Source organism: Bombina bombina, chromosome 5 (genome assembly GCF_027579735.1).
Source record: "Bombina bombina isolate aBomBom1 chromosome 5, aBomBom1.pri, whole genome shotgun sequence".
NCBI classification, from domain to species: Eukaryota; Metazoa; Chordata; class Amphibia; order Anura; family Bombinatoridae; genus Bombina; species Bombina bombina.
This window is the reverse complement of record NC_069503.1, coordinates 170,665,915-170,692,283: the sequence shown is the minus strand read 5'-3', so window position 1 is coordinate 170,692,283 and position 26,369 is coordinate 170,665,915. Positions and strand designations below refer to the sequence as shown.

The 26,369-nt window shown below is 42.5% G+C and overlaps 1 protein-coding gene across 1 annotated transcript in view; it reads right to left on the bottom strand.

Annotated features, from left to right (window-relative positions):
- GORASP1 (golgi reassembly stacking protein 1) overlaps positions 1–26,369 on the bottom strand; it is a 155,261-nt gene that overhangs the window by 25,853 nt on the left and 103,039 nt on the right. The window contains exons 5-7 of the mRNA XM_053713785.1: positions 24,821–24,951; positions 3,935–4,079; positions 2,526–2,670 (exon numbers count right to left, since the gene is read on the bottom strand). Coding sequence (XP_053569760.1) covers positions 2,526–2,670; positions 3,935–4,079; positions 24,821–24,951 — 421 coding nt within the window. The remainder of the gene's footprint in view (positions 1–2,525; positions 2,671–3,934; positions 4,080–24,820; positions 24,952–26,369) is intronic.

Sequence of the window (26,369 nt, the reverse complement as noted above, 5' to 3'; positions counted from 1 at the left end):
GCCCCCTACTGGATCCTTTTCCGGATCGGGGGCAGGCCCTTCATGCTGACTTTGAATCATTTGCGGGCTTCTTAGATTGCTTCCCCTTGTTCCAAGACTGATTAGACTTCCAGGAAGGCTTGGTTCCTGCTTGGAAGAGGGGGGGGGAGGCTTACCTTTAAAGTTTCGAAAAGAACGAAAATTACTCTGACGCTCTTTCTGTCTATTCCTCTTATCCTGAGGGAGGAAATTACCTTTTCCTCCTGAAATATCAGAAATAATTTCGGCCAAGCCCAGCCCAAACAAGGTCTTACCTTTGTAGGGAATCGCCAAAAGTTTGGACTTAGATGAAACATCCGCAGACCAGGATTTCAACGATAAGGCTATGCGAGCCAGTACAGCAAAGCCAGAAATCTTTGCTCCCAACTTAATGACTCCGTGATAAAGGAATTGGCCAACTTAAGAGCCTTAATCCTATCCTGGATTTTCTCAAGAGGAGTATCTGTCTGAATAGAATCAGGCAACGAACCAAACCAGTAGGCTGCCGAGCTGGTGACAGTAGCAATACACACCGCAGACTGCCATTGCAGACCCTCCCGTGCAATAATCTCTGTAGCACGGTCTGGTACAAGGAATACCTCCACAGCGGAGGAAACATCAAAGTACTTGTTCAGTCTACTAGACTTCTTAGGATTGATTACGAAAGTCGTATCGGAGTCATCCAATGTAGCCAAAACCTCTTTAAGTAACAGACGGAGGTGCCCCAGCTAAAAACTGAAGGATACAACTTCGGCATCAGAAGAAGGAATTACACTGTCTGAACCTGAGATTTCACCCTCAGATGCTACCAAAGTGTCTTCCTCTCCAGACTTCTGAGAGGAAGCACTTGAGTAGCCACAACAGGATCAGAAACCTTGCTCACTGATTCTTTAAATTTCCTCTTGCGCTTTCCCTGCAGCATGGGAAAAATCGACAGCGCCTCAGATACCTCAGAGGATACCTGGGCAGCAGTATCTTGCAAAGTAACTCCAAAAGGAGCATGAGAGGAAACGCAGGGCACTGCATGTGTGGACGAAAAAGGTTGGGAAGCTTGAGGAGAAGCTGCGGCATATCTGGTACAGGAGACCCCTGAACAGCATCTGCCTTAGTTAATGATAGCTCAGGCTCAAAAAGCTTATCCCTATAACACAATGTTCTTTCAATACATGAAGAACAAAAAGGATTTGGTGGTTCCACCTGGGAGACAAAACACAAGCTACTTGTACATATTGTAAGGCCTCTTGATCTTTGACCAAAAAGGAAGGGAAAAAGAGAAAAAATAAATAAATAAAAATAAAACTGCTTTGATTTCCCCTGGAAATTAACACTGCACAAAAACAATACTGTCTCTTTACATTTTTATATTTGTGGAAAAAAAACTTAACTACGGAGCAGCGTCCTGATAAACCCCCAGACAGTCTCTACACCACAGCTACTATGCTGAAGTGCCTACCTTTCCTGCTGGACGCAGGCAAACTGTGATATAAACAATCCGGATCTCAATCCAGAACTGTCCATCAAACGGCTTTGCGATCGTAGATAACTTGCGCTTTCCCTTAGCAGAGCCGCAACTAACAAGTGACTCTATTCCGGAACTCACAGGAAATGAGTCCGGAAGGCGTGCAAAACCAGCCTTGCCGCTTCTGAAGTAACCAGCCTCCTTAGTCATTGGCGTTCCCGGCGGCCATTACATTCATAGAAGTGCCGCAACAGTGGGAAAAAACTATGTGCGCAACAAAAGTAACAGTCCTTGTCCGTGTGTTAACCGGATAAAAGGACAAATGCTGACCCCATCCAAAAATAGTAAATAATAACATATCCAGTCCTTGTCCGGGTAATCTGGCCCTAAATGTTTAAAAAACTGTCACTTTCTTAGCAAACTTTGCATTGATTTGCTGCCCAGGGTCTTTTTCACCACCACTTCTATGGCTAGTTAAGGACAGATATAAATGCTGAACTTATCAAACAATCACTGTGAAGGATGTTGCAGGGAAAGAGCTTTCTGGTTACATTCTAGCCTGTCTGGGCGCAGTGGGGTTCCCCCCCCCCCCCAGAGTTTACAGGAAGTGGAGGAAAAATAACTAATGTATGATACAAAGTGTTTTATACTATCCACAATTAAATTAGACACATGAAGGAAAAAAAAAATCATGATTCAGATACAGCTGCATTTTTATGAGACTAATTTTATTTAATTGCCAAATGTTCTTTGTTTACTTTATATCCTTAGTTAGAAATCATACCTAGATAGGCTAAGGAGCAGCAAAGCACACTGGGAGCTAGCTGGTGATTGGTGGCTACACATATATGCATCTTGTCACTGGCTCATCAGATAGGTCCCAGTACTGCCATACTGCACTGTAGCTGACTTTTTTGCAGGGGTTAAACACACAGTTACAAGAAACAGTGCGATAATTAAATGCTCAACATATTAAAGCATTTTCTTTTCGCACTTATGAACCTTTACATTTTTATTTTAATGTCCGTTTAATGAACAAAAAGCATACCTGGGTCCATAACTCTCTGCACAGGTGGGGGGAGAATGAGCGCTCCTTCTGCTGTATTGCTGGGTATTTCTCTCTCTGTCACGTCAATTAAGTTGAGAGCGTCGTCTGCAGATTCAGATTGTTCTGCAGCGGCCATGAGAGGAGCCTTACAAGAAAAGAAAAGAGTTACAAAACTCCCCACCATAACATATTACAGTGACACGGTTTTATACTACAATCATTTTAAAACTTGTTTGAACTGATCAGTTAGTGCACATTATTGTTTTTGTTGTATTTAGTTGCACAAGCTGGATACAGTTTTCCAGCCCTCTTTTTCACTACTGGCTGTTGTCCAATAAAGTGACATAATAGCAGGGGTCAAGTCAGGCGGGAACGCATGGGAACGGAGTTCCTGCACTATTTTTGCAGGAGGAACAAAGTTCCCTCTGGACAGAGGACAGAAACACTTCAGTAAACACTGCTGCTGCTGGAGGAGGAGCTGGAACACAGTCTGGTTAGAGGGATAGAACAATCCTCTAGTAATGGGCAGTAACACTTCCTACAATACACTTAATACAAGCTTGTTGTGGTCCTGCTGTGTTATCACCCCTGTTTTGAATATTATCTTTTATTACACATGGTTCTTACATCTCTGTGTGGCTTGCACTGGGGTTACTTAGCTCCCCTCGGCAAAAATAGGACTATTGCACCTTAGGTGGTTGAGAATCTGTGACAGAGGAGGATTCTCAGGCCCAAAGGCGACCATTCAACCCTTCATTGGATTTAATTTGCTTTCATTAATCAAAGTGTATAGATTATATACATATAAATACAGTGTGTGTGTAGATATATATATATACACAATATATAACACTTTTTTTTTGTAGGACTTGACCCCTGCATAACAGTAACATAGAAAATGCTCTAACTAGGTTCATTTACTTCATTCTCTTTATATCCTGTGGTGAAAAGCTCATATATGTAGGATTACATGCACTACTGTGAGCTAGCTGATAATTGCTGGCTACACACATACGCCTTTTGTCAATGGCTCACCAGATATGTTCAACTAGGCCCCCTGTAGTGCATTGCTCCTCTGGAGCGGACTTTAACTACGTGTTTTACCAGTTTGCAGGGGTACAACACATAGTTGTATGCAGACAACAGTACAATAAAAAAAAAACCTCTAACACATTGGATCATTTTTGCAGTTTTGTCCTTTTAAACATATGGTTAAAGTCTACTCAAAAACCAAAACACAATGCCACTCCTAAGTCAGATACAGTTTTGTACTGGCCCAGGGTCATCATTTTATTATTAAATTAACATACATTGTTAGTATATACTTTACAAATATCTGGCTACAAATAAAATATAAGATTCATCTAGTAATAGCTATATACATTACCAAAATAAATAAAATGTTATACCTCCTCATATCCATTAGATGGCGCTACCAAAGGCTCTGTCTCAGTTGGTAACGGTAAAAGAGGCTTTATCTCTGACGTTTTCTCTGGTGAACCCGGCAGTGAGGGAATCCTGTGTAAATAGCCATATCCAATGCCACAACCCAAGCTGCAACATTAAAAAATAAAAAGTATATACAAAATTGCAATACATGCTACTGAAAAGCAATGTTTCACTTAAACGGACACTGAACCCAATTTTTTTGTTTTGTGATTCAGATAGAGCATGCAATTTTAAGCAACTTTCTAATTTACTCCTATTATCAATTTTTCTTTGTTCTCTTGCTATCTTTATTTGAAAAAAAGGCATCTAAGCTATTTTTTGGTTCAGACCCTGAACAGCACTTGTTTATTGGTCGGTTAAATTAATCCACCAATCGGCAAGAACAACTCAGGTTGTTCACCAAAAATGGGCCGGCATCTAAACTTACATTCTTGCTTTTCAAATAAAGATACCAAGAGAATGAAGAAAATGTGATAATAGGAGTAAATTAGAAAGTTGTTTAAAATTGCATGCTCTATCTGAATCATGAAAGAAAAAATTTGGGTTCAGTGTCCCTTCAATATAACCAAAGTGGATAAACAATGATCATTTTTAGTCACATGGTCTAGTAATATATTGTATATATTTTTAAACATAAATACTGTAAAAGATTATCTCTCTTTTTTTACTTTTCAAGCATGTCAATGGCTGTCTCTGCATATCTATACAGATTAGTTTCAGACTTCAAAATATGAAGATTTAATGACCTTATAGCTACCATAGATCTAAGACTCAAACTATATCAAAGGACGGGTCTACCAGTATTTTATTCACCTGCAGGACTGTTAGAGAAAGGGTCACCTTGTTTTCTCAAGTGTAGTGTGAGGACTGTTAGAGAAAGGGTCACCTTGTTTTCTCAAGTGTAGTGTGAGGACTGTTAGAGAAAGGGTCACCTTGTTTTCTCAAGTGTAGTGTGAGGACTGTTAGAGAAAGGGTCACCTTGTTTTCTCAAGTGTAGTGTGAGGACTGTTAGAGAAAGGGTCACCTTGTTTCCTCAAGTGTAGTGTGAGGACTGTTAGAGAAACAAAATTAATGTGTACCTGATAAATTATTTTCTTTTGGAATGCTGATGTTCCACAGTCTTCCATAACATGAGATATATTTACCGCCACGAGGAGGCAGTAAATAACCCAGTATCAGAGCTTAAAATCCCTCCCACCTCCCTTCTCTCAGTTTAAGGTTTAAAAAAGATACTAATAGATCTTATCTCCACTGTTAATGAAAATGTTCATGATCAATGTTCAGTTTTGCATAATCTAAACGTTGTGCTTAGATATAAATTACACATAATACAGGTATAAAAGAGATATCAATAGATTTTATCTATAATGTATCTCCACTGTTGTACTAAATTACAGGAGAAATCCTGCAGGATTCAGAAGGGGAGGAGCAACGAGCAGGCGGCTGAGGGCGTCGCTCTAAGTGGGAGAGAACCAAGTTCCAGCTTACCCCTTTCTACAAGCATATCCTTGGGGTTTATCTGCCTGTTTTTGCCCCCGGAGAACAGCTCGTCGCAAGAGCATTTTGTTTCCAAGCACACCCTTGCCCAGCTTACGGGTGGTGCTGTAAACTAGATCCCACAGAGGCATACCTAAGCCCTGCCCTGTCTAGAAGTAAGGGAACACTGAGGCAGCGCAAATACTCAGACCGGTGGCTGGTAAGCGGGCAACAGCACAGATCCATCAGAGGGTCCCCTTGAGGACTGGAGTGTGCAAAGCCGCGACGCCTGTGGGTTAGAGCGAGAACAGGTGGAAAGAGTGCAGCAGTGTTGGACGGCCAGTGTAGGCGGCTTCAGCCTTGTAACTACCACATTTGTACCCCTGTGATGGTTTGACTATCCTTAAATAGGGAGGATACAACTCCAACCAAGAGCACCTCAAATTCATTGAGGCTCCGACACCCCACAAGCAATAGTGCAATATAGGATGCCTTACTTAACTGTTCATTCTCTGTTACCTGTCTGGACACTGTTAGGACAATTTTGATGCACAATGTCTTATTAACTTGCTGGTTTATGTTTGGGTACAAAAGGTGTATAAATTGTATTGATGCATTTCTATGTTTAAATGTGTTGGTTAACAGAACCTGTAAAAAAGAGTTCAAATAAGGATCTAGCGATTGGGGCCTTTCCTCAGTCTTTTTTTTTCTCTGCTCTCTTTTTTCTTCTTTCTTTCCTTTTTTTTTTCTCGGACACAACATGGCTTATTTCAATTCTTTCACACAGTATTAACTCACTCACTTAAAGAAAAATACAGAAAAATCCTGTATGACTGCTTTTGGAATTAAATATGCATGAAAGGTATATACCTAGAGAAGCATATATTATATTATTGTGTACACTCATAGCATAGAAAATATAGGGCTAGATTACAAGTTGAAAAGAAACTGTTTTTGCTCTTGCACTAACCTGACAAGTGCAAAAAGCCAAATAGAAGTCAATGGAGAAAAAAAGTGGGAAAAAACCCCCTAACCCGCCACCCACTCTCGCGCAAACCCAATCGCATATTCTCATTTGCGATACACCGACATGAAAATATAAATATTTCACATTCCAATGTTCTGCACATAACAGAATATGGTCTATTTATTCATAAATACATATGTCTGAATTTGTTTGGTACAATATAAATCTATACAGGGAGTGCAGAATTATTAGGCAAGTTGTATTTTTGAGGATTAATTTTATTATTGAACAACAACCATGTTCTCAATGAACCCAAAAAACTCATTAATATCAAAGCTGAATAGTTTTGGAAGTAGTTTTTAGTTTGTTTTTAGTTATAGCTATTTTAGGGGGATATCTGTGTGTGCAGGTGACTATTACTGTGCATAATTATTAGGCAACTTAACAAAAAACAAATATATACCCATTTCAATTATTTATTTTTACCAGTGAAACCAATATAACATCTCAACATTCACAAATATACATTTCTGACATTCAAAAACAAAACAAAAACAAATCAGTGACCAATATAGCCACCTTTCTTTGCAAGGACACTCAAAAGCCTGCCATCCATGGATTCTGTCAGTGTTTTGATCTGTTCACCATCAACATTGCGTGCAGCAGCAACCACAGCCTCCCAGACACTGTTCAGAGAGGTGTACTGTTTTCCCTCCTTGTAAATCTCACATTTGATGATGGACCACAGGTTCTCAATGGGGTTCAGATCAGGTGAACAAGGAGGCCATGTCATTAGATTTTCTTCTTTTATACCCTTTCTTGCCAGCCACGCTGTGGAGTACTTGGACGCGTGTGATGGATCATTGTCCTGCATGAAAATCATGTTTTTCTTGAAGGATGCAGACTTCTTCCTGTACCACTGCTTGAAGAAGGTGTCTTCCAGAAACTGGCAGTAGGACTGGGAGTTGAGCTTGACTCCATCCTCAACCTGAAAAGGCCCCACAAGCTCATCTTTGATGATACCAGCCCAAACCAGTACTCCACCTCCACCTTGCTGGCGTCTGAGTCGGACTGGAGCTCTCTGCCATTTACCAATCCAGCCACGGGCCCATCCATCTGGCCCATCAAGACTCACTCTCATTTCATCAGTCCATAAAACCTTAGAAAAATCAGTCTTGAGATATTTCTTGGCCCAGTCTTGACGGTTCAGCTTGTGTGTCTTGTTCAGTGGTGGTCGTCTTTCAGCCTTTCTTACCTTGGCCATGTCTCTGAGTATTGCACACCTTGTGCTTTTGGGCACTCCAGTGATGTTGCAGCTCTGAAATATGGCCAAACTGGTGGCAAGTGGCATCTTGGCAGCTGCACGCTTGACTTTTCTCAGTTCATGGGCAGTTATTTTGCGCCTTGGTTTTTCCACACGCTTCTTGCGACCCTGTTGACTATTTTGAATGAAACGCTTGATTGTTCGATGATCACGCTTCAGAAGCTTTGCAATTTTAAGAGTGCTGCATCCCTCTGCAAGATATCTCACTATTTTTGACTTTTCTGAGCCTGTCAAGTACTTCTTTTGACCCATTTTGCCAAAGGAAAGGAAGTTGCCTAATAATTATGCACACCTGATATAGGGTGTTGATGTCATTAGACCACACCCCTTCTCATTACAGAGATGCACATCACCTAATATGCTTAATTGGTAGTAGGCTTTCGAGCCTATACAGCTTGGAGTAAGACAACATGCATAAAGAGGATGATGTGGTCAAAATACTCATTTGCCTAATAATTCTGCACTCCCTGTACACATATATAAGTGATATTAGTTTTCCACTAATACCAGCGTACACTAATGTGCACTGGTATTACAAGTTGACAGCTCGCATTGCTGGGTAGCATTGCGCTCATGAGAGCATGCTTCCATAGGCTCCTATGGGAGCCTCATTCTCATACCGTGAGACATGGCATGAGAACCTCGCGCATTGAAGGGGGGTAAGTAGCACAGCGATGGCAGCAAATGTTAAATACACATAAATATATATTTACAGGGAACACACAGTTCCCATAGACCACAATGTAAAGGCACTTTTCAGGGTTTTTTTTTTTTTTTTAACACTCCACACCCGCCGAGACTTTAACCCCTTAAAACTGTCTAGGTGCAGTTGTTTTTTATTAAGAAAAAAACAGAATTTATGCTTACCTGATAAATTACTTTCTCCAACGGTGTGTCCGGTCCACGGCGTCATCCATTACTTGTGGGAATATTCTCTTCCGCAACAGGAAATGGCAAAGAGCACAGCAAAAGCTGTCCATATAGCCCCTCCTTGGCTCCGCCCCCCCAGTCATTCGACCGACGGTTAGGAGAAAAAAAGGAGAAACTATAGGGTGCCGTGGTGACTGTAGTGTATAGAGAAAGAAAAACCAGGGCGGGCCGTGGACCGGACACACCGTTGGAGAAAGTAATTTATCAGGTAAGCATAAATTCTGTTTTCTCCAACATTGGTGTGTCCGGTCCACGGTGTCATCCATTACTTGTGGGAACCAATACCAAAGCTTTAGGACACGGATGAAGGGAGGGAGCAAATCAGGTCACCTAAACGGAAGGCACCAAGGCTTGCAAAACCTTTCTCCCAAAAACAGCCTCCGAAGAAGCAAAAGTATCAAATTTGTAAAATTTGGCAAAAGTGTGCAGAGAAGACCAAGTCGCTGCCTTACATATCTGATCAACAGAAGCCTCGTTCTTGAAGGCCCATGTGGAAGCCACAGCTCTAGTGGAGTGAGCAGTGATTCGTTCAGGAGGCTGCCGTCCGGCAGTCTCATAAGCCAATCGGATAATGCTTTTCAGCCAGAAAGACAGAGAGGTAGCCGTAGCTTTTTGTCCTCTCCTCTTACCAGAGTAAACGACAAACAAAGATGAGGTTTGTCTAAAATCCTTAGTTGCTTCTAAATAGAACTTTAAAGCACGAACTACATCTAAATTGTGTAACAAACGTTCCTTCTTAGAAACTGGATTCGGACACAGAGAAGGAACAACTATTTCCTGGTTAATATTCCTGTTGGAAACAACCTTCGGAAGAAAACCAGGCTTAGTACGCAAAATGACCTTATCTGAATGGAACACCAGATAGGGTGGGTTACACTGCAGAGCAGATGATTCAGACACTCTTCTTGCAGAAGAAATAGCAACCAAAAACAGAACTTTCCAAGATAGTAACTTGATATCTATGGAATGTAAGGGTTCAAACGGAACCCCTTGAAGAACTGAAAGAACTAAATTTAGACTCCAAGGAAGAGTCAAAGGTCTGTAAACAGGCTTGATTCTGACCAAGGCCTGTACAAAAGCTTGTACATCTGGCACAGCTGCCAGTCGTTTGTGTAACAAGACAGATAAAGCAGAAATCTGTCCTTTTAGAGAACTCGCTGACAATCCCTTATCCAAACCTTCTTGAAGAAAGGAGAGGATCTTAGGAATTTTAATCTTACTCCAGGAGAATCCCTTGGATTCACACCAACAGATATATCTTTTCCATATTTTATGGTAAATCTTTCTAGTCACAGGTTTTCTGGCTTGGACCAGAGTATCTATCACAGAATCTGAAAACCCACGCTTGGATAAGATCAAACGTTCAATTTCCAAGCAGTCAGCTGTAGAGAAACTAGATTTGGATGTTCGAATGGACCTTGTATTAGAAGATCCTGTCTCAAAGGTAGCTTCCATGGTGGAGCCGATGACATATTCACCAGGTCTGCATACCAAGTACTGCGCGGCCACGCAGGAGCTATCAGAATCACAGAGGCCTTCTCCTATGTGATCCTGGCTACAAGCCTGGGGAGGAGAGGAAACGGTGGAAACGTATAAGCTAGGTTGAACGACCAAGGCGCCACTAATGCATCCACTAGAATCGCCTTGGGATCCCTGGATCTGGACCCGTAGCAAGGAACCTTGAAGTTCTGACGGGACGCCATCAGATCCATGTCTGGAATGCCCCATAATTGAGTCAACTGGGCAAACACCTCCGGGTGGAGTTCCCACTCGCCCGGATGTAAAGTCTGACGACTCAGGTAATCCGCCTCCCAGTTGTCTACTCCTGGGATGTGGATTGCAGATAGGTGGCAAGAGTGATCCTCCGCCCATTTGATGATTTTGGATACCTCTCTCATCGCCAAGGAACTCTTTGTTCCCCCCTGATGATTGATGTAAGCTACAGTCGTCATGTTGTCCGACTGGAATCTTATGAATCCGGCCTTCGCTAGTTGAGGCCAAGCCTGGAGAGCATTGAATATCGCTCTCAATTCCAGGATGTTTATCAGAAGAAGAGACTCTTCCCGAGACCATAGACCCTGAGCTTTCAGGGAGTCCCAGACCGCGCCCCAGCCTAATAGACTGGCGTCGGTCGTGACAATGACCCACTATGGTCTGCGGAAACTCATTCCCTGAGACAGGTGATCCTGGGACAACCACCAACGGAGTGAGTCTCTGGTTATCTGGTCTACTTGAATCTTTGGAGACAAGTCTGTATAATCCCCATTCCACTGCTTGAGCATGCACAGTTGTAATGGTCTTAGATGAATTCAAGCAAAAGGAACTATGTCCATTGCTGCAACCATCAATCCTACTACTTCCATGCACTGAGCTATGGAAGGCTGCAGAATAGAGTGAAGAACTTGACAAGCGTTTAGAAGCTTTGACTTTCTGACTTCTGTCAGGAAGATCTTCATTTCTAAAGAATCTATTATTGTTCCCAAAAAGGGAACTCTTGTCGACGGATACAGGGAACTCTTTTCTACGTTCACCTTCCACCCGTGAGATCTGAGAAAGGCTAGAACGATGTCTGTATGAGCCTTTGCCTTGGAAAGAGACGACGCTTGAATTAGAATGTCGTCCAGGTAAGGTGCTACTGCAATGCCCCTTGGTCTTAGAACCGCTAGAAGGGACCCGAGCACTTTTGTGAAAATTCTGGGAGCAGTGGCTAGTCCGAATGGAAGAGCCACGAACTGATAATGTTTGTCCAGAAAGGCGAACCTTAGGAACTGATGATGATCTTTGTGGATAGGAATATGTAGATACGCATCCTTTAAATCCACGGTAGTCATATATTGACCCTCCTGGATTGCAGGTAAAATTGTTCGAATGGTTTCCATTTTGAACGATGGAACTCTGAGAAATTTGTTTAGAATTTTTAAATCCAGAATTGGTCTGAAAGTTCCCTCTTTTTTGGGAACTACAAACAGATTTGAGTAAAACCCCTGACCTTGTTCCACAGTTGGAACTGGGTCTATCACTCCCATCTTTAACAGGTCTTCTACACAATGTAAGAATGCCTGTCTCTTTATTTGGATTGAAGATAAGTGAGAAATGTGGAACCTTCCCCTTGGGGGTAGTTCCTTGAATTCTAGAAGATAACCCTGAGAGACTATTTCTAGTGCCCAGGGATCCTGAACATCTCTTGCCCAAGCCTGAGCAAAGAGAGAGAGTCTGCCCCCTACTAGATCCGGTCCCGGATCGGGGGCTACCCCTTCATGCTGTTTTGGTAGCAGCAGCAGGCTTCTTGGCCTGTTTACCCTTGTTCCAGCCTTGCATTGGTTTCCAAGCTGGTTTAGTCTGGGAAGCGTTACCCTCTTGTCTAGAGGCTGCAGAGTTAGAAGCCGGTCCGTTCCTGAAGTTGCGAAAGGAACGAAAATTGGACTTATTCTTAGCCTTGAAAGGCCTATCTTGTGGGGCATGGCCCTTTCCCCCAGTGATATCTGAAATAATTTCCTTCAATTCTGGCCCAAAAAGGGTCTTACCTTTGAAAGGAATATTAAGCAATTTTGTCTTGGAAGATACATCCGCCGACCAAGACTTCAGCCAGAGCGCTCTACGCGCCATAATTGCAAATTTTTCACCGCTAATTTCGCTAACTGCAAAGCGGCGTCTAAAATAAAGGAATTAGCTAACTTAAGTGCATGAATTCTGTCCATGACTTCCTCATATGGAGTCTCCCTACTGAGCGACTTTTCCAGTTCCTCGAACCAGAACCACGCCGCTGTAGTGACAGGAATAATGCACGAAATAGGTTGAAGGAGGTATCCTTGCTGTACAAAAATCTTTTTAAGCAAGCCCTCCAATTTTTTATCCATAGGATCTTTGAAAGCACAATTGTCCTCAATGGGAATCGTCGTGCGTTTGGCTAGTGTAGAAACCGCCCCCTCGACCTTAGGGACTGTTTGCCATGTGTCCTTCCTGGGGTCGACCATGGGGAACAATTTCTTAAATATAGGAGGAGGGACAAAAGGTATGCCTGGCTTCTCCCACTCCTTATTCACTATGTCCGCCACCCTTTTAGGTATCGGAAAGGCATCAGGGTGCACCGGGACCTCTAGGAACTTGTCCATCTTGCACAACTTTTCTGGGATGACCAGATTGTCACAATCATCCAGAGTAGATAGCACCTCCTTAAGTAATGCGCGGAGATGCTCTAATTTAAATTTAAATGTCACAACATCAGGTTCTGCCTGCTGAGAAATTTTTCCTGTATCAGAAATTTCTCCATCTGACAAACCCTCCCTCACTGCCACTTCAGACTGGTGGGAGGGTATGACAGATAAATTATCATCAGCGCCCTCCTGCTCTACAGTGTTTAAAACTGAGCAATCGCGCTTTCTCTGAAATGCTGGCATTTTGGATAGAATATTAGCTATGGAGTTATCCATTACTGCCGTCAATTATTGCATAGTAACAAGCATTGGCGCGCTAGAAGTACTAGGGGTCGCCTGCGCTGGCATAACTGGTATAGACAAAGAAGGAGAGGATGCAGAACTATCCCTACTTCCTTCATCTGAGGAATCATCCTGGGCAACCTTACTAAATGTGACAGTACTGTCCTTACTTTGTTTGGACGCCATGGCACAATTATCACATACATTTGAAGGAGTAACCACCTTGGCCTCCATACATACAGAACATGACTTATCTGAAGGTACAGACATGTTAAACAGGCTTAAGCTGGTTAATAAAGCACAAAAAACGTTTTTAAACAAAACCGTTACTGTCTCTTTAAATGTTAAACAGGGCACACTTTTTTACTGAATATGTGAAAAACTATGAAGGAATTATCCAAACTTTACCAAATTTTCACCACAATTTTGAAGCTGTTGTGGCAAACCTAGCCACTTCTGGACTATAACGTAAGAAAGGTTGTCTGTGACAGACCCTTCGGTCAGGACTGAAAGTGTTAACTTTATTTTCTAACCACAAGTGGCTGGCTCCAGCTACAATCTAATTAATGCTTAGCATTCTATTGTTTGATCATCCCCAGAGAGAAACGCCTAAGTGATAAGGAGAGTCAAGAGTGTCCTGTGGTTGAAGTGTTTAAGTAATATAATCCTATTGTATCATGTCAAGGGCGCTTCTCCCTTTTATCTAATGTACAACATTCTTTCAACCCCCATCTGTGGGGGGGTCAAAAACCTGTATAAATCTGTATGCTGCCTTCAAATAAAGTGTCATTCTGTTTAAAACCTGAAAACTGGCTGGGTTGTGAACTGCTGATTCCCTATGCAGGACATTGTTCCCTGGTGTTAACCCTTGGTATCCGGTTGGTACCGTGACAATTGGTGGCAAGCGACGGAATGAACCTTATCGCCCAGAAGAGCAACTACACAAGCCAGTAACCTCAGGAAGAGGGGGATTACTACAATACTGACTAAGATGGAAGGAGTACCAGGGACCGAAGTGAATGGAGATGGATTATTCTAAGCTAAAGAGACAAACGTAAAAGGAACTGCTAGAAGCCAGGGGAAAGATAGGCAGCAGCAAACCCAAGGCTATATTAATTGCTGAGCTGATGGAGGGAGACAGAGCTCGCAGCGCTACGCCTCCAGCAGCCATGGAGGAGACCCTATACCAGAGGGAAATGAGGACCAGGCTGGAATTTTTACCCCAACCTGTACCACGGGATATGCTATCCGTGGTAATGGCAGATGTGCAGGAGTACGTGATGGCACACAGTCCGCGGAATGCATCCTCCCGAGCAGAATCCATTTTGGACGCACTCAGCAACCCAGTAAGACCCAAAATCCCATACCATGCATTTAAAATGTTTTGTGAGGAGAAGGATGAGATTGATGGGTATTTACAGGATTTTGAGAGACTGTGCGAGTTACATGATTTGGAGCAGTCCGTATGGGTGCCGGTGCTAGCAGGCAAGCTAGCCGGTAGGGCAGCGGAAGCGTATCGCGCTGTACCCAGGGAGGACAGCAAGGATTACGCTAAAGTGAAGAGAGCGATCTTGGAAAGATATGCCATTACCTCAGAGGCATACCGGCGCAAGTTTAGAGGCCTGCGCAAGCCAGAAAGAGATTCCCATGCAGAGTGGGCCCACAAGCTGGATCAAGCATCTCAGGGGTGGATACAGGCCAGCCAAGCTACCACCATGGAAGAATTGCGACAACTGATGCTGTTGGAGCAATTCTTTAACGGCTTGTCCCCAGAAGCCCAAGAATGGGTGAGAGATCGAAAACCCCTCACCTTAACCGAAGCAGCCAGATTAGCAGACCAGCATTTTGATGCCAGGAGGCACCATTGACTACAGCCTAACAACGGACGGGCTAATATACAATGCCACACCTGCAAGCAGTGGGGACATATGGCACGTGAGTGCACCCAAAATCGGAGCAGACAAGCTTGGAACCAGGTCAGACAGAACCTGGCCCCAAGGGCGGCTGCTCACCATTACCAAACGGAGCCAGCCGCTCATGAGGTGTTGAGCACCCAAGCCGAGGAACCCCTGGGAATTCTGCATGAGGTGATGTCGGTCCGGGGACTTCGGGATTCGGGAGCTACTTTAACCCTGATAGCTCCCCATTTGGTGCCGGATACAGCACCCACTGGCGGATCCGTGGCAGTACGAGGGGCAGGGGGAGCAGTATACCGATTGCCCACTGCTAGAGTGGAGTACAGACCCCCAGTCACCCCAGCAGCTGCCAGTTACCAACCCCCGGCGCACCGCTATACCACACGGCCTCCGGCCACGAACTACCCTCAGAGAGCCCGGTTCAATTCGCGGGGCTACTCACAACCTATTCGGTGCTTTGGATGTAAGCAACTAGGGCACAAAAGACCAGAGTGTCCCCTAAATGCAGCGAATCAAGCACAGTCCTGGAGAAGACCCGCTGGCGGAATCCCACATAATCCTCAGCCTGTGGCCCGCTACGTAGAGGCGCCAGAATGCTGGGGCAGCCTACATGAAGCAGACCCCGTGCAAGCTGCCCACCGGAATAACCGGCAACGGGTTAAAGTGAATGGGAAGGAGGTCAGTTGTCTACGGGATACTGGTGCTACCATGACCTTGCTTCAAGAGAACTTGGTGCCTGAGAAACAGCACACTGGAGACACTGTGGCTGTGAGGGTAGCAGGGGGCACTGTGTTCCGCCTACCTGTTGCCAGGGTACATTTGGATTGGGGAGTGGGCGCTAGACTTGTGAATGTGGGGGTCAAGAAGGACTTACCTGCTGATGTTCTCCTTGGAAATGACTTGGCCCCCCTTGTTTCTGCCTATGCTCCCATGGATCCCGCTAATGTTAACCCTGTGACTACCCAAGCCCAGTCCCTCCGGGAAGAGACGCTTCCATGTTTGGGGTGGGGGCAGTACTGAGCCAAGTTGGAGCAGATGGCGGAGAACACCCCGTAGCTTACTTGAGCAGAAAGTTGTTGCCCCGGACATCCCCAAGCCGATCCGTTGGGATCAGACTGTGTATGCCGGCTTGGTTCTGGGGGAGCATTGTGGCAAACCTAGCCACTTCTGGACTATAACGTAAGAAAGGTTGTCTGTGACAGACCCTTCGGTCAGGACTGAAAGTGTTAACTTTATTTTCTAACCACAAGTGGCTGGCTCCAGCTACAATCTAATTAATGCTTAGCATTCTATTGTTTGATCATCCCCAGAGAGAAACGCCTAAGTGATAAGGAGAGTCAAGAGTGTCCTGTGGTTGAAGTGTTTAAGTAATATAATCCTATTGTATCATGTCAAGGGCGCTTCTCCCTTTTATCTAATGTACAACATTCTTTCAACCCCCATCTGTGGGGGGGTCAAAAACCTGTATAAATCTGTATGCTGCCTTCAAATAAAGTGTCATTCTGTTTAAAACCTGAAAACTGGCTGGGTTGTGAACTGCTGATTCCCTATGCAGGACATTGTTCCCTGGTGTTAACCCTTGGTATCCGGTTGGTACCGTGACAGCTGTTAACCCTTAAAATGCGGAAACCGGAGCCGTTTGCAATTTAACCCCACTACAGTCCCAGCCACAGCCTTTGCTGCGACTTCACTTATCCCAGGGGGGTATACGATACCAATTCCAGCCTTCTAGGAACGTTTTCTGTGGATACCAGACCCTCTCACATGCAGCTGCATGCACTGCACTCAAAAGAAACTGCGCAATAATGGCGCGAAAATGAGGCTCTGTCTACTACAGAGAAAGGCCCTTCCTGACTGGGAAGGTGTCTTAACTAGTGCCTGGCGAAAAAAACGTTCCCCAAATATTAAAAAGTTTGAAATCCACTTCAAAACCTTAATAATAACTTAAATAAACAATCAATTTAGCCCTTAAGAGTGTCCACCAGTTATTAGCCCATAATAAGCCCTTTATTCTATCTAAATCTAAGAAAATGGCTTACCGATCCCCATGAGGGAAAATGACAGCCTTCCAGCATTACACAGTCTTGTTAGAAAAATGGCTAGTCATACCTTGAGCAGAAAAGTCTGCAAACTGTTCCCCCCAACTGAAGTTCTCTAGGCTCAACAGTCCTGCGTGGGAACAGCAATTGATTTTAGTTACTGCTGCTAAAATCATACTCCTCTTTTAAACAGAACTCTTCATCTCTTTCTGTTTTAGAGTAAATAGCACAACCAGTACCATTTCAAAATAACAAACTCTTGATAGAAGAATAAAAAACTACAACTAAACACCACATACTCTTCACCATCTCCGTGGAGATGCTACTTGTTCAGAGCGGCAAAGAGAATGACTGGGGGGGGGCGGAGCCAAGGAGGGGCTATATGGACAGCTTTTGCTGTGCTCTTTGCCATTTCCTGTTGGGGAAGAGAATATTCCCACAAGTAATGGATGATGCCGTGGACCGGACACACCAATGTTGGAGAAAAGCAGCTTCATTTTTTTTTATTTAAAAACTATAATACCCTCTATTTTGAGGGCATTCGGGGCACTTTTAGAAAATGAACCAGAGATCAGATCTGAGCGCTAATTGCTGCCGCAACTTTGCGGTAGCTGGTGGTGGATGGTTGTTTATAAAGCGCCCGTTAACTGGCAAATGATAAATTAGCGCTCCACTTGTAATTTAGCCCAAAATTGGTAGTGAAAATTCTACACTATGCTTAAAGGGACACTAAACTCAATTTTTTTCTTTCATGATTTAGATAGAGCAGGCAATTTTAAGCAACTTTTTAATTTACTCCTATTATCAAATTTTCTTCGTTCTCTTGCTATCTTTATTTAAAAAGCAGGAATGTGATGCATAGGAGCCGGCCCATTTTTGGTTGAGAACCTGGGTTATGCTTGCTTATTGGTGGGTAAATCTAAGCCTCCAATAAGCAAGCGCTAACCATGGTGCTGAACCTAAAATGGGCTGTCTGCTACATTCCTGCTTTTAAAATAAAGATAGCAAGAGAACAAAGAAAAATTGATAATAGGAGTAAATTAGAAAGTTGCTTAAAATTGCATGCTCTATCTGAATCATGAAAGAAAAAAAATTGGGTTCAGTGTCCCTTTAAGAAAACTCATATGACACATACATGCTTCCAGGCTTTGTAAGGAGAAATGCTTAGAAAAAAAATAATTACTCATTAAGTAGCTTTTAGAAAATACAGCCCTATAATAGTGGATAGTAAGGCCTGGGAAGCTGAGGGGCGATGCTACCATGGCAGAGAAGCCAGTTTACCCCAGAGAAAGCTTAGAAGACATTTTGAGTGTAATACAATTATATATAATGTGCACCAAGCATAATAAATACTCTTCCCTCAACATGCTGCCCTGCACAACCAGAGTTTCCTCTTTTGATCAGCTAACTGCACTAAGCAGTTAATAGTTTTCTTAAAGGGCCAGGCACCTATTTTGCAAAAAGTGCCATAAATATTTCCGCAGAGCTGCCAGAGGGTTGTGACGTGCAACAGTGTTACTTGGCCATATCCCTGATAAGAATAGGGTAGGTAGGGAATTGAATAAAAAAAAGTGTTTCATGAGGAGAGCAAGCTAAGTCCCCTGGCTATGCCTCTGGGCTGTGTGTGTGCTGTGTAGTCACTTACCTTACACAGCACCCCCCCACTGGCTTACCAGGCATGTCAAATCCTTTGCAATGCAGCTCTAGCAGTATCCAGCAGAGAGCCCATCCAGTGCAGGTATCAAGTACCGCAGAGGATTGCAGTAGGAAAAACCTGTGTCCCTCAAGAGGAGGCTAGGGACAAGTTTCAGCAACACCTGAGGGTAGTTATGGCTGAAATCCCATTAGGGAAATATTGTGCACACATTCCTATGTCCCTGTATCATTCATCCGCTGTGAAGAGTCTTTTCTGTTTTCTTTGTAAACGATACACCCCAGGGACTCTGGGTCTCACATAGGTGTGAGCTCCCAATTTGTAATCCATAAGCAAGTAGCTGGAACAACTTCTATTCTCAATCATCTCCTACGAAGTCAAGAAAAACTAGGAGAGAGAAGGGAGGAGGGAGGGATTTTAAGTTGATATGGGTAATTGACCTCCTCCTAGTGGTGAGAAATATATCCCATATGTTATGGAGCTCTATGGACCATCATCATTTTACGAAAGAAAATAATCACCTTGTTTTCTCAAGTGTAGTGTGAGGGTATTTAGTGAAAGGGTCTCCTTGTTTCCTCAAGTGTAGTGTGAGGATTGCTAGTAAAAGGGTCTCCTTGTTTCCTCAAGTGTAGTGTGAGGATTGTTAGTAAAAGGGTCTCCTTGTTTCCTCAAGTGTAGTGTGAGGATTGTTAGTAAAAGGGTCGCCTTGTTTCCTCAAGTGTAGTGTGAGGATTGTTAGTAAAAGGGTCTCCTTGTTTCCTCAAGTGTAGTGTGAGGATTGTTAGTAAAAGGGTCTCCTTGTTTCCTCAAGTGTAGTGTGAGGATTGTTAGTAAAAGGGTCGCCTTGTTTCCTCAAGTGTAGTGTGAGGATTGTTAGTAAAAGGGTCTCCTTGTTTCCTCAAGTGTAGTGTGAGGATTGTTAGTAAAAGGGTCTCCTTGTTTCCTCAAGTGTAGTGTGAGGATTGTTAGTAAAAGGGTCGCCTTGTTTCCTCAAGTGTAGTGTGAGGATTGTTAGTAAAAGGGTCGCCTTGTTTCCTCAAGTGTAGTGTGAGGATTGTTAGTAAAAGGGTCGCCTTGTTTCCTCAAGTGTAGTGTGAGGATTGTTCGTGAAAGGGTAGCCTGGTTTCCTCTAAGAACAAACATTATAATTAATAAGCGCTAACACTGATATCCAATTTATCCAATTAAAAGTGCCCTAGGAAAAAACATGTGTGTGACTAGAACATATAAATCTAAAAATAACTCCTGGTACACCATAACATTATTCTTTCAGAAAAATGCAAATAAACAAATAATTTGAACAATGCAAAACATATTTAAAATATTTTTTAAAGATACTTAGTCCATAATACTTGATGAGCATTTAAATGAATCAGGATGCAAGTAAGCAGAGTCTGTTGAAAAAACGAAAAAGCGCAGCTCCGATTCAGATAATTTATTAACAATACCATTCACAACATACATGCTCACTTACACTTAAAATCATAATGTTGCATTCAAGTACTTCATAATGGAACCCGGTGAAGTACTTGAATGCAACTTTATGATTTTAAGTGTAAGTGAGCATGTATTTTGTGAATGGTTTTGTTAATAAAATGACCTGAATCGGAGCTGTACTTTTTTGTTTTTTCACCAGACTCTGGTTTCCCTAAGTGTAGTGTGAGGACTGTTAGTGAAATGGTTGCCTTGTTTTCTCAAGTGTAGTGTTAGGGTATTTAATGAAAGGGTCTCCTTGTTTCCCCAAGTGTAGTGTGAGGACTGTTAGTGAAAGGGTCTCCTTGTTTTCTCAAGTGTAGTGTGAGGACTGTTAGTGAAATGGTTGCAATGTTTCCTTAAGTGTAGTGTGAGGACTGTTAGTGAAATGGTTGCCTTGTTTTCTCAAGTGTAGTGTGACGGTAATTAGTGAAAGGGTCACCTTGTTTTCTCAAGTGTAGTGTGACGGTATTTAGTGAAAGGGTCACCTTGTTTTCTCAAGTGTAGTGTGAGGGTATTTAGTGAAAGGGTCACCTTGTTTTCTCAAGTGTAGTGTGAGGGTATTTAGTGAAAGGGTCACCTTGTTTTCTCAAGTGTAGTGTGAGGGTATTTAGTGAAAGGGTCACCTTGTTTTCTCAAGTGTAGTGTGAGGACTGTTAGTGAAAGGGTCTCCTTGTTTTCTCAAGTGTAGTGTGAGGACTGTTAGTGAAATGGTTGCAATGTTTCCTTAAGTGTAGTGTGAGGACTGTTAGTGAAATGGTTGCCTTGTTTTCTCAAGTGTAGTGTGACGGTAATTAGTGAAAGGGTCACCTTGTTTTCTCAAGTGTAGTGTGAGGGTATTTAGTGAAAGGGTCACCTTGTTTCCCCAAGTGTAGTGTGAGGACTGTTAGTGAAAGGGTCTCCTTGTTTTCTCAAGTGTAGTGTGAGGACTGTTAGTGAAATGGTTGCAATGTTTCCTTAAGTGTAGTGTGAGGACTGTTAGTGAAATGGTTGCCTTGTTTTCTCAAGTGTAGTGTGACGGTAATTAGTGAAAGGGTCACCTTGTTTTCTCAAGTGTAGTGTGAGGGTATTTAGTGAAAGGGTCACCTTGTTTTCTCAAGTGTAGTGTGAGGGTATTTAGTGAAAGGGTCACCTTGTTTTCTCAAGTGTAGTGTGAGGGTATTTAGTGAAAGGGTCACCTTGTTTTCTCAAGTGTAGTGTGAGGGTATTTAGTGAAAGGGTCACCTTGTTTTCTCAAGTGTAGTGTGAGGACTGTTAGTGAGATGGTAGCCTTGTTTCCTCAAGTGTAGTGTGAGGACTGTTAGAGAAAGGGTCACCTTGTTTTCTCAAGTGTTGTGTGAAGGTATTTAGTGAAAGGGTCTCCTTGTTTCCTCAAGTGTAGTGTGAGGTGAGAGTATTTAGTGAAAGCGTCTCCTTGTTTCCTCAAGTTTGAGGATTGTTAGTGAAAGAGTCGCTTCTTTCCTCAAGTCTAGTGCAAGTATTGTTAGTGAAAGGGTTGTTTCCTCAAGTGTAGTGTGAGGACTGTTGGTGAAATGGTCACCTTGTTTTCTCAAGTGTAGTGTGAGGATTGTTAGAGAAAGGGTTGCCTTGTTTTCTCAAGTGTAGTGAGGAGTGGTAATGAAAGAGTCACCTTGTGTTCTCAAGTGTAGCGTAGAGAAAGGGTTGCCTAGTTTCCTCAAGTGCAGTGTGAGGACTATTAGTGAAAGTGTTGCTTGTTTCCTCAAGTGTAGTTTGAGCACTGTCTGTTTTTTCAAGGGTAGTGTGAGGACTGTTAGAGAAAGGGTCACCTTGTTTTCTCAAGTGTTGTGTGAGGGTATTTAGTGAAAGGGTCTCCTTGTTTCCCCAAGTATAGTGTAAGGACTCTTTGTGAAAAGGTCACCTTGTTTCCCCAAGTGTAGTGTGAGGACTGTTAGAGAAAGGGTCACCTTGTTTCCTCAAGTGAAGTGTGAAGACTCTTTGTGAAAAGGTCACCTTGTTTCCCCAAGTGTAGTGTGAGGACTGTTAGAGAAAGGGTCGCTTGTTTCATCAAGTGTAGTTTGAGCACTGTCTTTTTTTTCAAGTGTAGTGAGGACTGGTAATGAATGGGTTGCCTTGTTTTCTCAAGTGTAGTGTGAGGACTCTTTGTGAAAAGGTCACCTTGTTTCCCCAAGTATAGTGTGAGAACTCTTTGTGAAAAGGTCACCTTGTTTCCCCAAGTATAGTGTGAGGGCTGTTAGTGAAAGGGTCGCCTTGTTTTCTCAAGTGCAGTGTAGAGAAAGGGTCCCCTTGTTTCCTCAAGTGTAGTGTGAGGACTCTCTGTGAAAAGGTCACCTTGTTTCCCTAAGTATAGTGTGAAGGCGGTTAGTGAAAGGGTCGCCTTGTTTTCTCAAGTGTAGTGTGAGGGTATTTAGTGAAAGGGTCACCTTGTTTTCTCAAGTGAAGTGTGAAGACTCTTTGTGAAAAGGTCACCTTGTTTCCCCAAGTGTAGTGTGAGGACTGTTAGAGAAAGGGTCGCTTGTTTCATCAAGTGTAGTTTGAGCACTGTCTTTTTTTTCAAGTGTAGTGAGGACTGGTAATGAATGGGTTGCCTTGTTTTCTCAAGTGTAGTGTGAGGACTCTTTGTGAAAAGGTCACCTTGTTTCCCCAAGTATAGTGTGAGAACTCTTTGTGAAAAGGTCACCTTGTTTCCCCAAGTATAGTGTGAGGGCTGTTAGTGAAAGGGTCGCCTTGTTTTCTCAAGTGCAGTGTAGAGAAAGGGTCCCCTTGTTTCCTCAAGTGTAGTGTGAGGACTCTCTGTGAAAAGGTCACCTTGTTTCCCTAAGTATAGTGTGAAGGCGGTTAGTGAAAGGGTCGCCTTGTTTTCTCAAGTGCAGTGTAGAGAAAGGGTCACTGTGTTTCCTCAAGTGTAGTGTGAGGACTATTAGTGAAAGGGTTGCTTGTTTGCTCAAGTGTAGTTTGAGCACTGTTAGAGAAAGGGTCACCTTGTTTCCTCAAGTGCAGTGTGAGGGCTGTTAGTCAATGGGTCACATTGTTTCCTCAAGTGTAGTGTGAGGACTGTTAGTGAAATGGTGACCTTGTTTTCTCAAGTGTATTGAGGACTGGTAATGAAAGAGTCACCTTGTGTTCTCAAGTGTAGCGTAGAGAAAGGGTGCCTTGTTTCCTCAAGTGTAGTGTGAGGACTATTAGTGAAAGTGTCGCTTGTTTCCTCAAGTGTAGTTTGAGCACTGTCTGTTTTCTCAAGTGTATTGAGGACTGGTAATGAAAGAGTCACCTTGTGTTCTCAAGTGTAGCGTAGAGAAAGGGTGCCTTGTTTCCTCAAGTGTAGTGTGATGACTGTTAGAGAAAGGGTCACCTTGTTTTCTCAAGTGTTGTGTGAGGGTATTTAGTGAAAGGGTCTCCTTGTTTCCCCAAGTATAGTGTAAGGACTCTTTGTGAAAAGGTCACCTTGTTTACCCAAGTATAGTGTGAGAGCTGTTAGTGAAAGGGTCGCCTTGTTTTCTCAAGTGCAGTGTAGAGAAAGGGTCGCCTTGTTTCCTCAAGTGTAGTGTGAAGACTGTTAGAGAAAGGGTCTCCTTGTTTACTCAAGTGTAGTGTGAGGGTATTTAGAGACAGGGTCTCCTTTTTTCAGCAAGTGTAGTGTGAAGACCGTTAGTCAAAGGGTCACATTGTTTCCTCAAATGTAGTCTGAGGACTGTTAGTGAAAGTGTTGCCTTATTTCCTCAAATGTAGTGTGATTACTGTTAATGAAAGGTTCACCTTATTTCCTCAAGTGTAGTGTGAGGATTGTTAGTGAAAGGGTCGCCTTATTTTCTCAAGTGTAGTGAGAGGACTGTTAGTGAAAGGGCTGCCTTGTTTCCCTAAGTGTAGTGTGAGGACTGTTAGAGAAAGGGTCGCCTTCTTTGTCCAAGTGTAGTGTGAGTACTGTTAGTGAAAGGGTCACATAGTTTCCTCAAGTGTAGTGTGAGTACTGTCAGTGAAAGGGTCACATAGTTTCCTCAAGTGTAGTGTGAGTACTGTTAGTGAAAGGGTCACATAGTTTCCTCAAGTGTAGTGTGAGGGCTGTTAGTGAAAGGGTCACGTTGTTTCCCAAAGTGTAGAGTGCGAGTTATTAGTGGCTGTTAGTGAAGGATCCACTGGACTCTAAAGTAATATTTGTTGTTGCAAACCTGACAGACCCCATTTTATATCACATACACACTTTAAAGGGACAGAAAAGTCAAAAGTAAACGTTCATGATTTAGACAGAGTATGCGATTTTAAACAACTTTCAAAATGACTTTTACGTTTAAATTTGCTTCATTCTCTTGGTATCCTTTGTTGAAAAGCATACCTAGAAAGTTCAGGAGCAGCAATGCTCTACTGGGAGCATGCTGCTGATTGGTGGCTGCACATATATGCCTGTAATCATTGGCTTACTCATTCTATTAAGCAAGCTCCTTCTGCATAGGATATTAAGAGAATAAAGGACATTTGTAAATTATAAATTGAGAAGTTGTTTAACCCTTTAAGGACACAGCTTTCTGTTTGTTAAATTGTTTTATGACGGAAAAATTCCGTCATATGTCCTTAAGAGGTTAAAATGTGTGCTCTATCTGAATATCATTTAAGAAAATGTTTGGGTTTTATGACCCTTTAAATACAAAATACAGCACCTTCCTTCTCCACCCCAGGCTCCATTGGGCGTCACATACACCTCTCTGCATGAGTCAGTCTCAGTGTTATAGACCAGCAGCTTCAATGGTTTCCCTTCATGAGACTCTACAAGAGCGTAGAAATCCTCAGACTAAAGAATGACAAAATGCAATAAAATCAGAGAAACAGAATTAGTGACATCAAACTAAAAAAAAATCCCCAAAGAGTGCTAGATTACAAGTAGTGCACAAAAGGTAGCTCAGGACGTAATAAGCAATATTGCAACCACGCTAACTTGTGCGTGTATTACAAATTGAATGGAAATGGGTGCGCTCGTCGGGTTAGCGTGAGTGAAGACTTCATGTAAAGTGCAAGTGTTAAAAAAACAAGTGCACCAAACACACCAAAAATATATTTAAATAAAGTGTAACACTCATACATACACTGTCTGATGAAAATTATTCATATAAAAATAAATTTAAAAATGTTATAAGGATTATAAGATATATAGTATATGACAAGGTGTTTGACTGGAAAGGGCTAATTGTGGGGGTGTGTATATATATATATATATATATATACACACACACACACCACTGCAAAATGTTCAGTTTCTATAGTTTTACTATTTATAGGTATGTGTTAAAGTAAAATGAAAATTTTTTGTTTTATTCTATGAACTATTGACAACATTTAGCCCAAATTCCAAATAAAAATATTGTCATTTAGAGCATTTATTTGCAGAAAATGATAACTGGTCAAAATAACAAAAGATGCAGTGTTTTGACACCTTGATTAATGCAAAGAAAACAAGATCTTATTCGTTTTTAAACACAATACTAATGTTTTAACTTAGCAAGAGTTCAGAAACCAATATCTGGTGTAATAACCCTGATTTTCAGTCGCAGCTTTCATGCATCTTGGCATGCTCTCCACCAGTCTTTAGCATTGCTATTGGGTGACTATGCCACTTTTGGCACAAAATTTCAAGCAGCTGGGCTTTGTTTGATGTGACCACCCATCTTCCTCTTGATCACATTCCAGAGGTTTTCAATTTGGTTCAGGTTTGATACAAGATAAATCTGCCCGATTCCAAGTTATCTTCTCGGATGAGTCCAATTTTCAACTTTGCCCAACACTGATTATCTAATAGTTAGATGTACACCTGGAGAGTCTTAAAGGGACACTGAACCCAAAACTTTTCTAACATGATTCAGGCAGAGAATACAATTTTAAACATCATTCCAATTTACTTCTATTATCCAATTTACTTAATTTTTAGATATCCTTTATTGAAAAATAGCAATGCACATGGGTGAGCCAATCACACGAGACATCTATGTGAAGCCACCAATCAGCCGCTACTGAGCATATCTAGATATGCTTTTCAGCAAAGAATATCAAGAGAATGAAGCAAATTAGACAATAGAAGTAAATTAGAAAGTTGTTTAAAATTACATGCTCTTTCTAAATCATGAAGGAAAAAATTTGGGTTTCATGTCCCTTTAAAGCCACAGCATCTTGCACCCACTGTGAAATTTGGTGGAGGATCGGTGATGATCTGGGGGT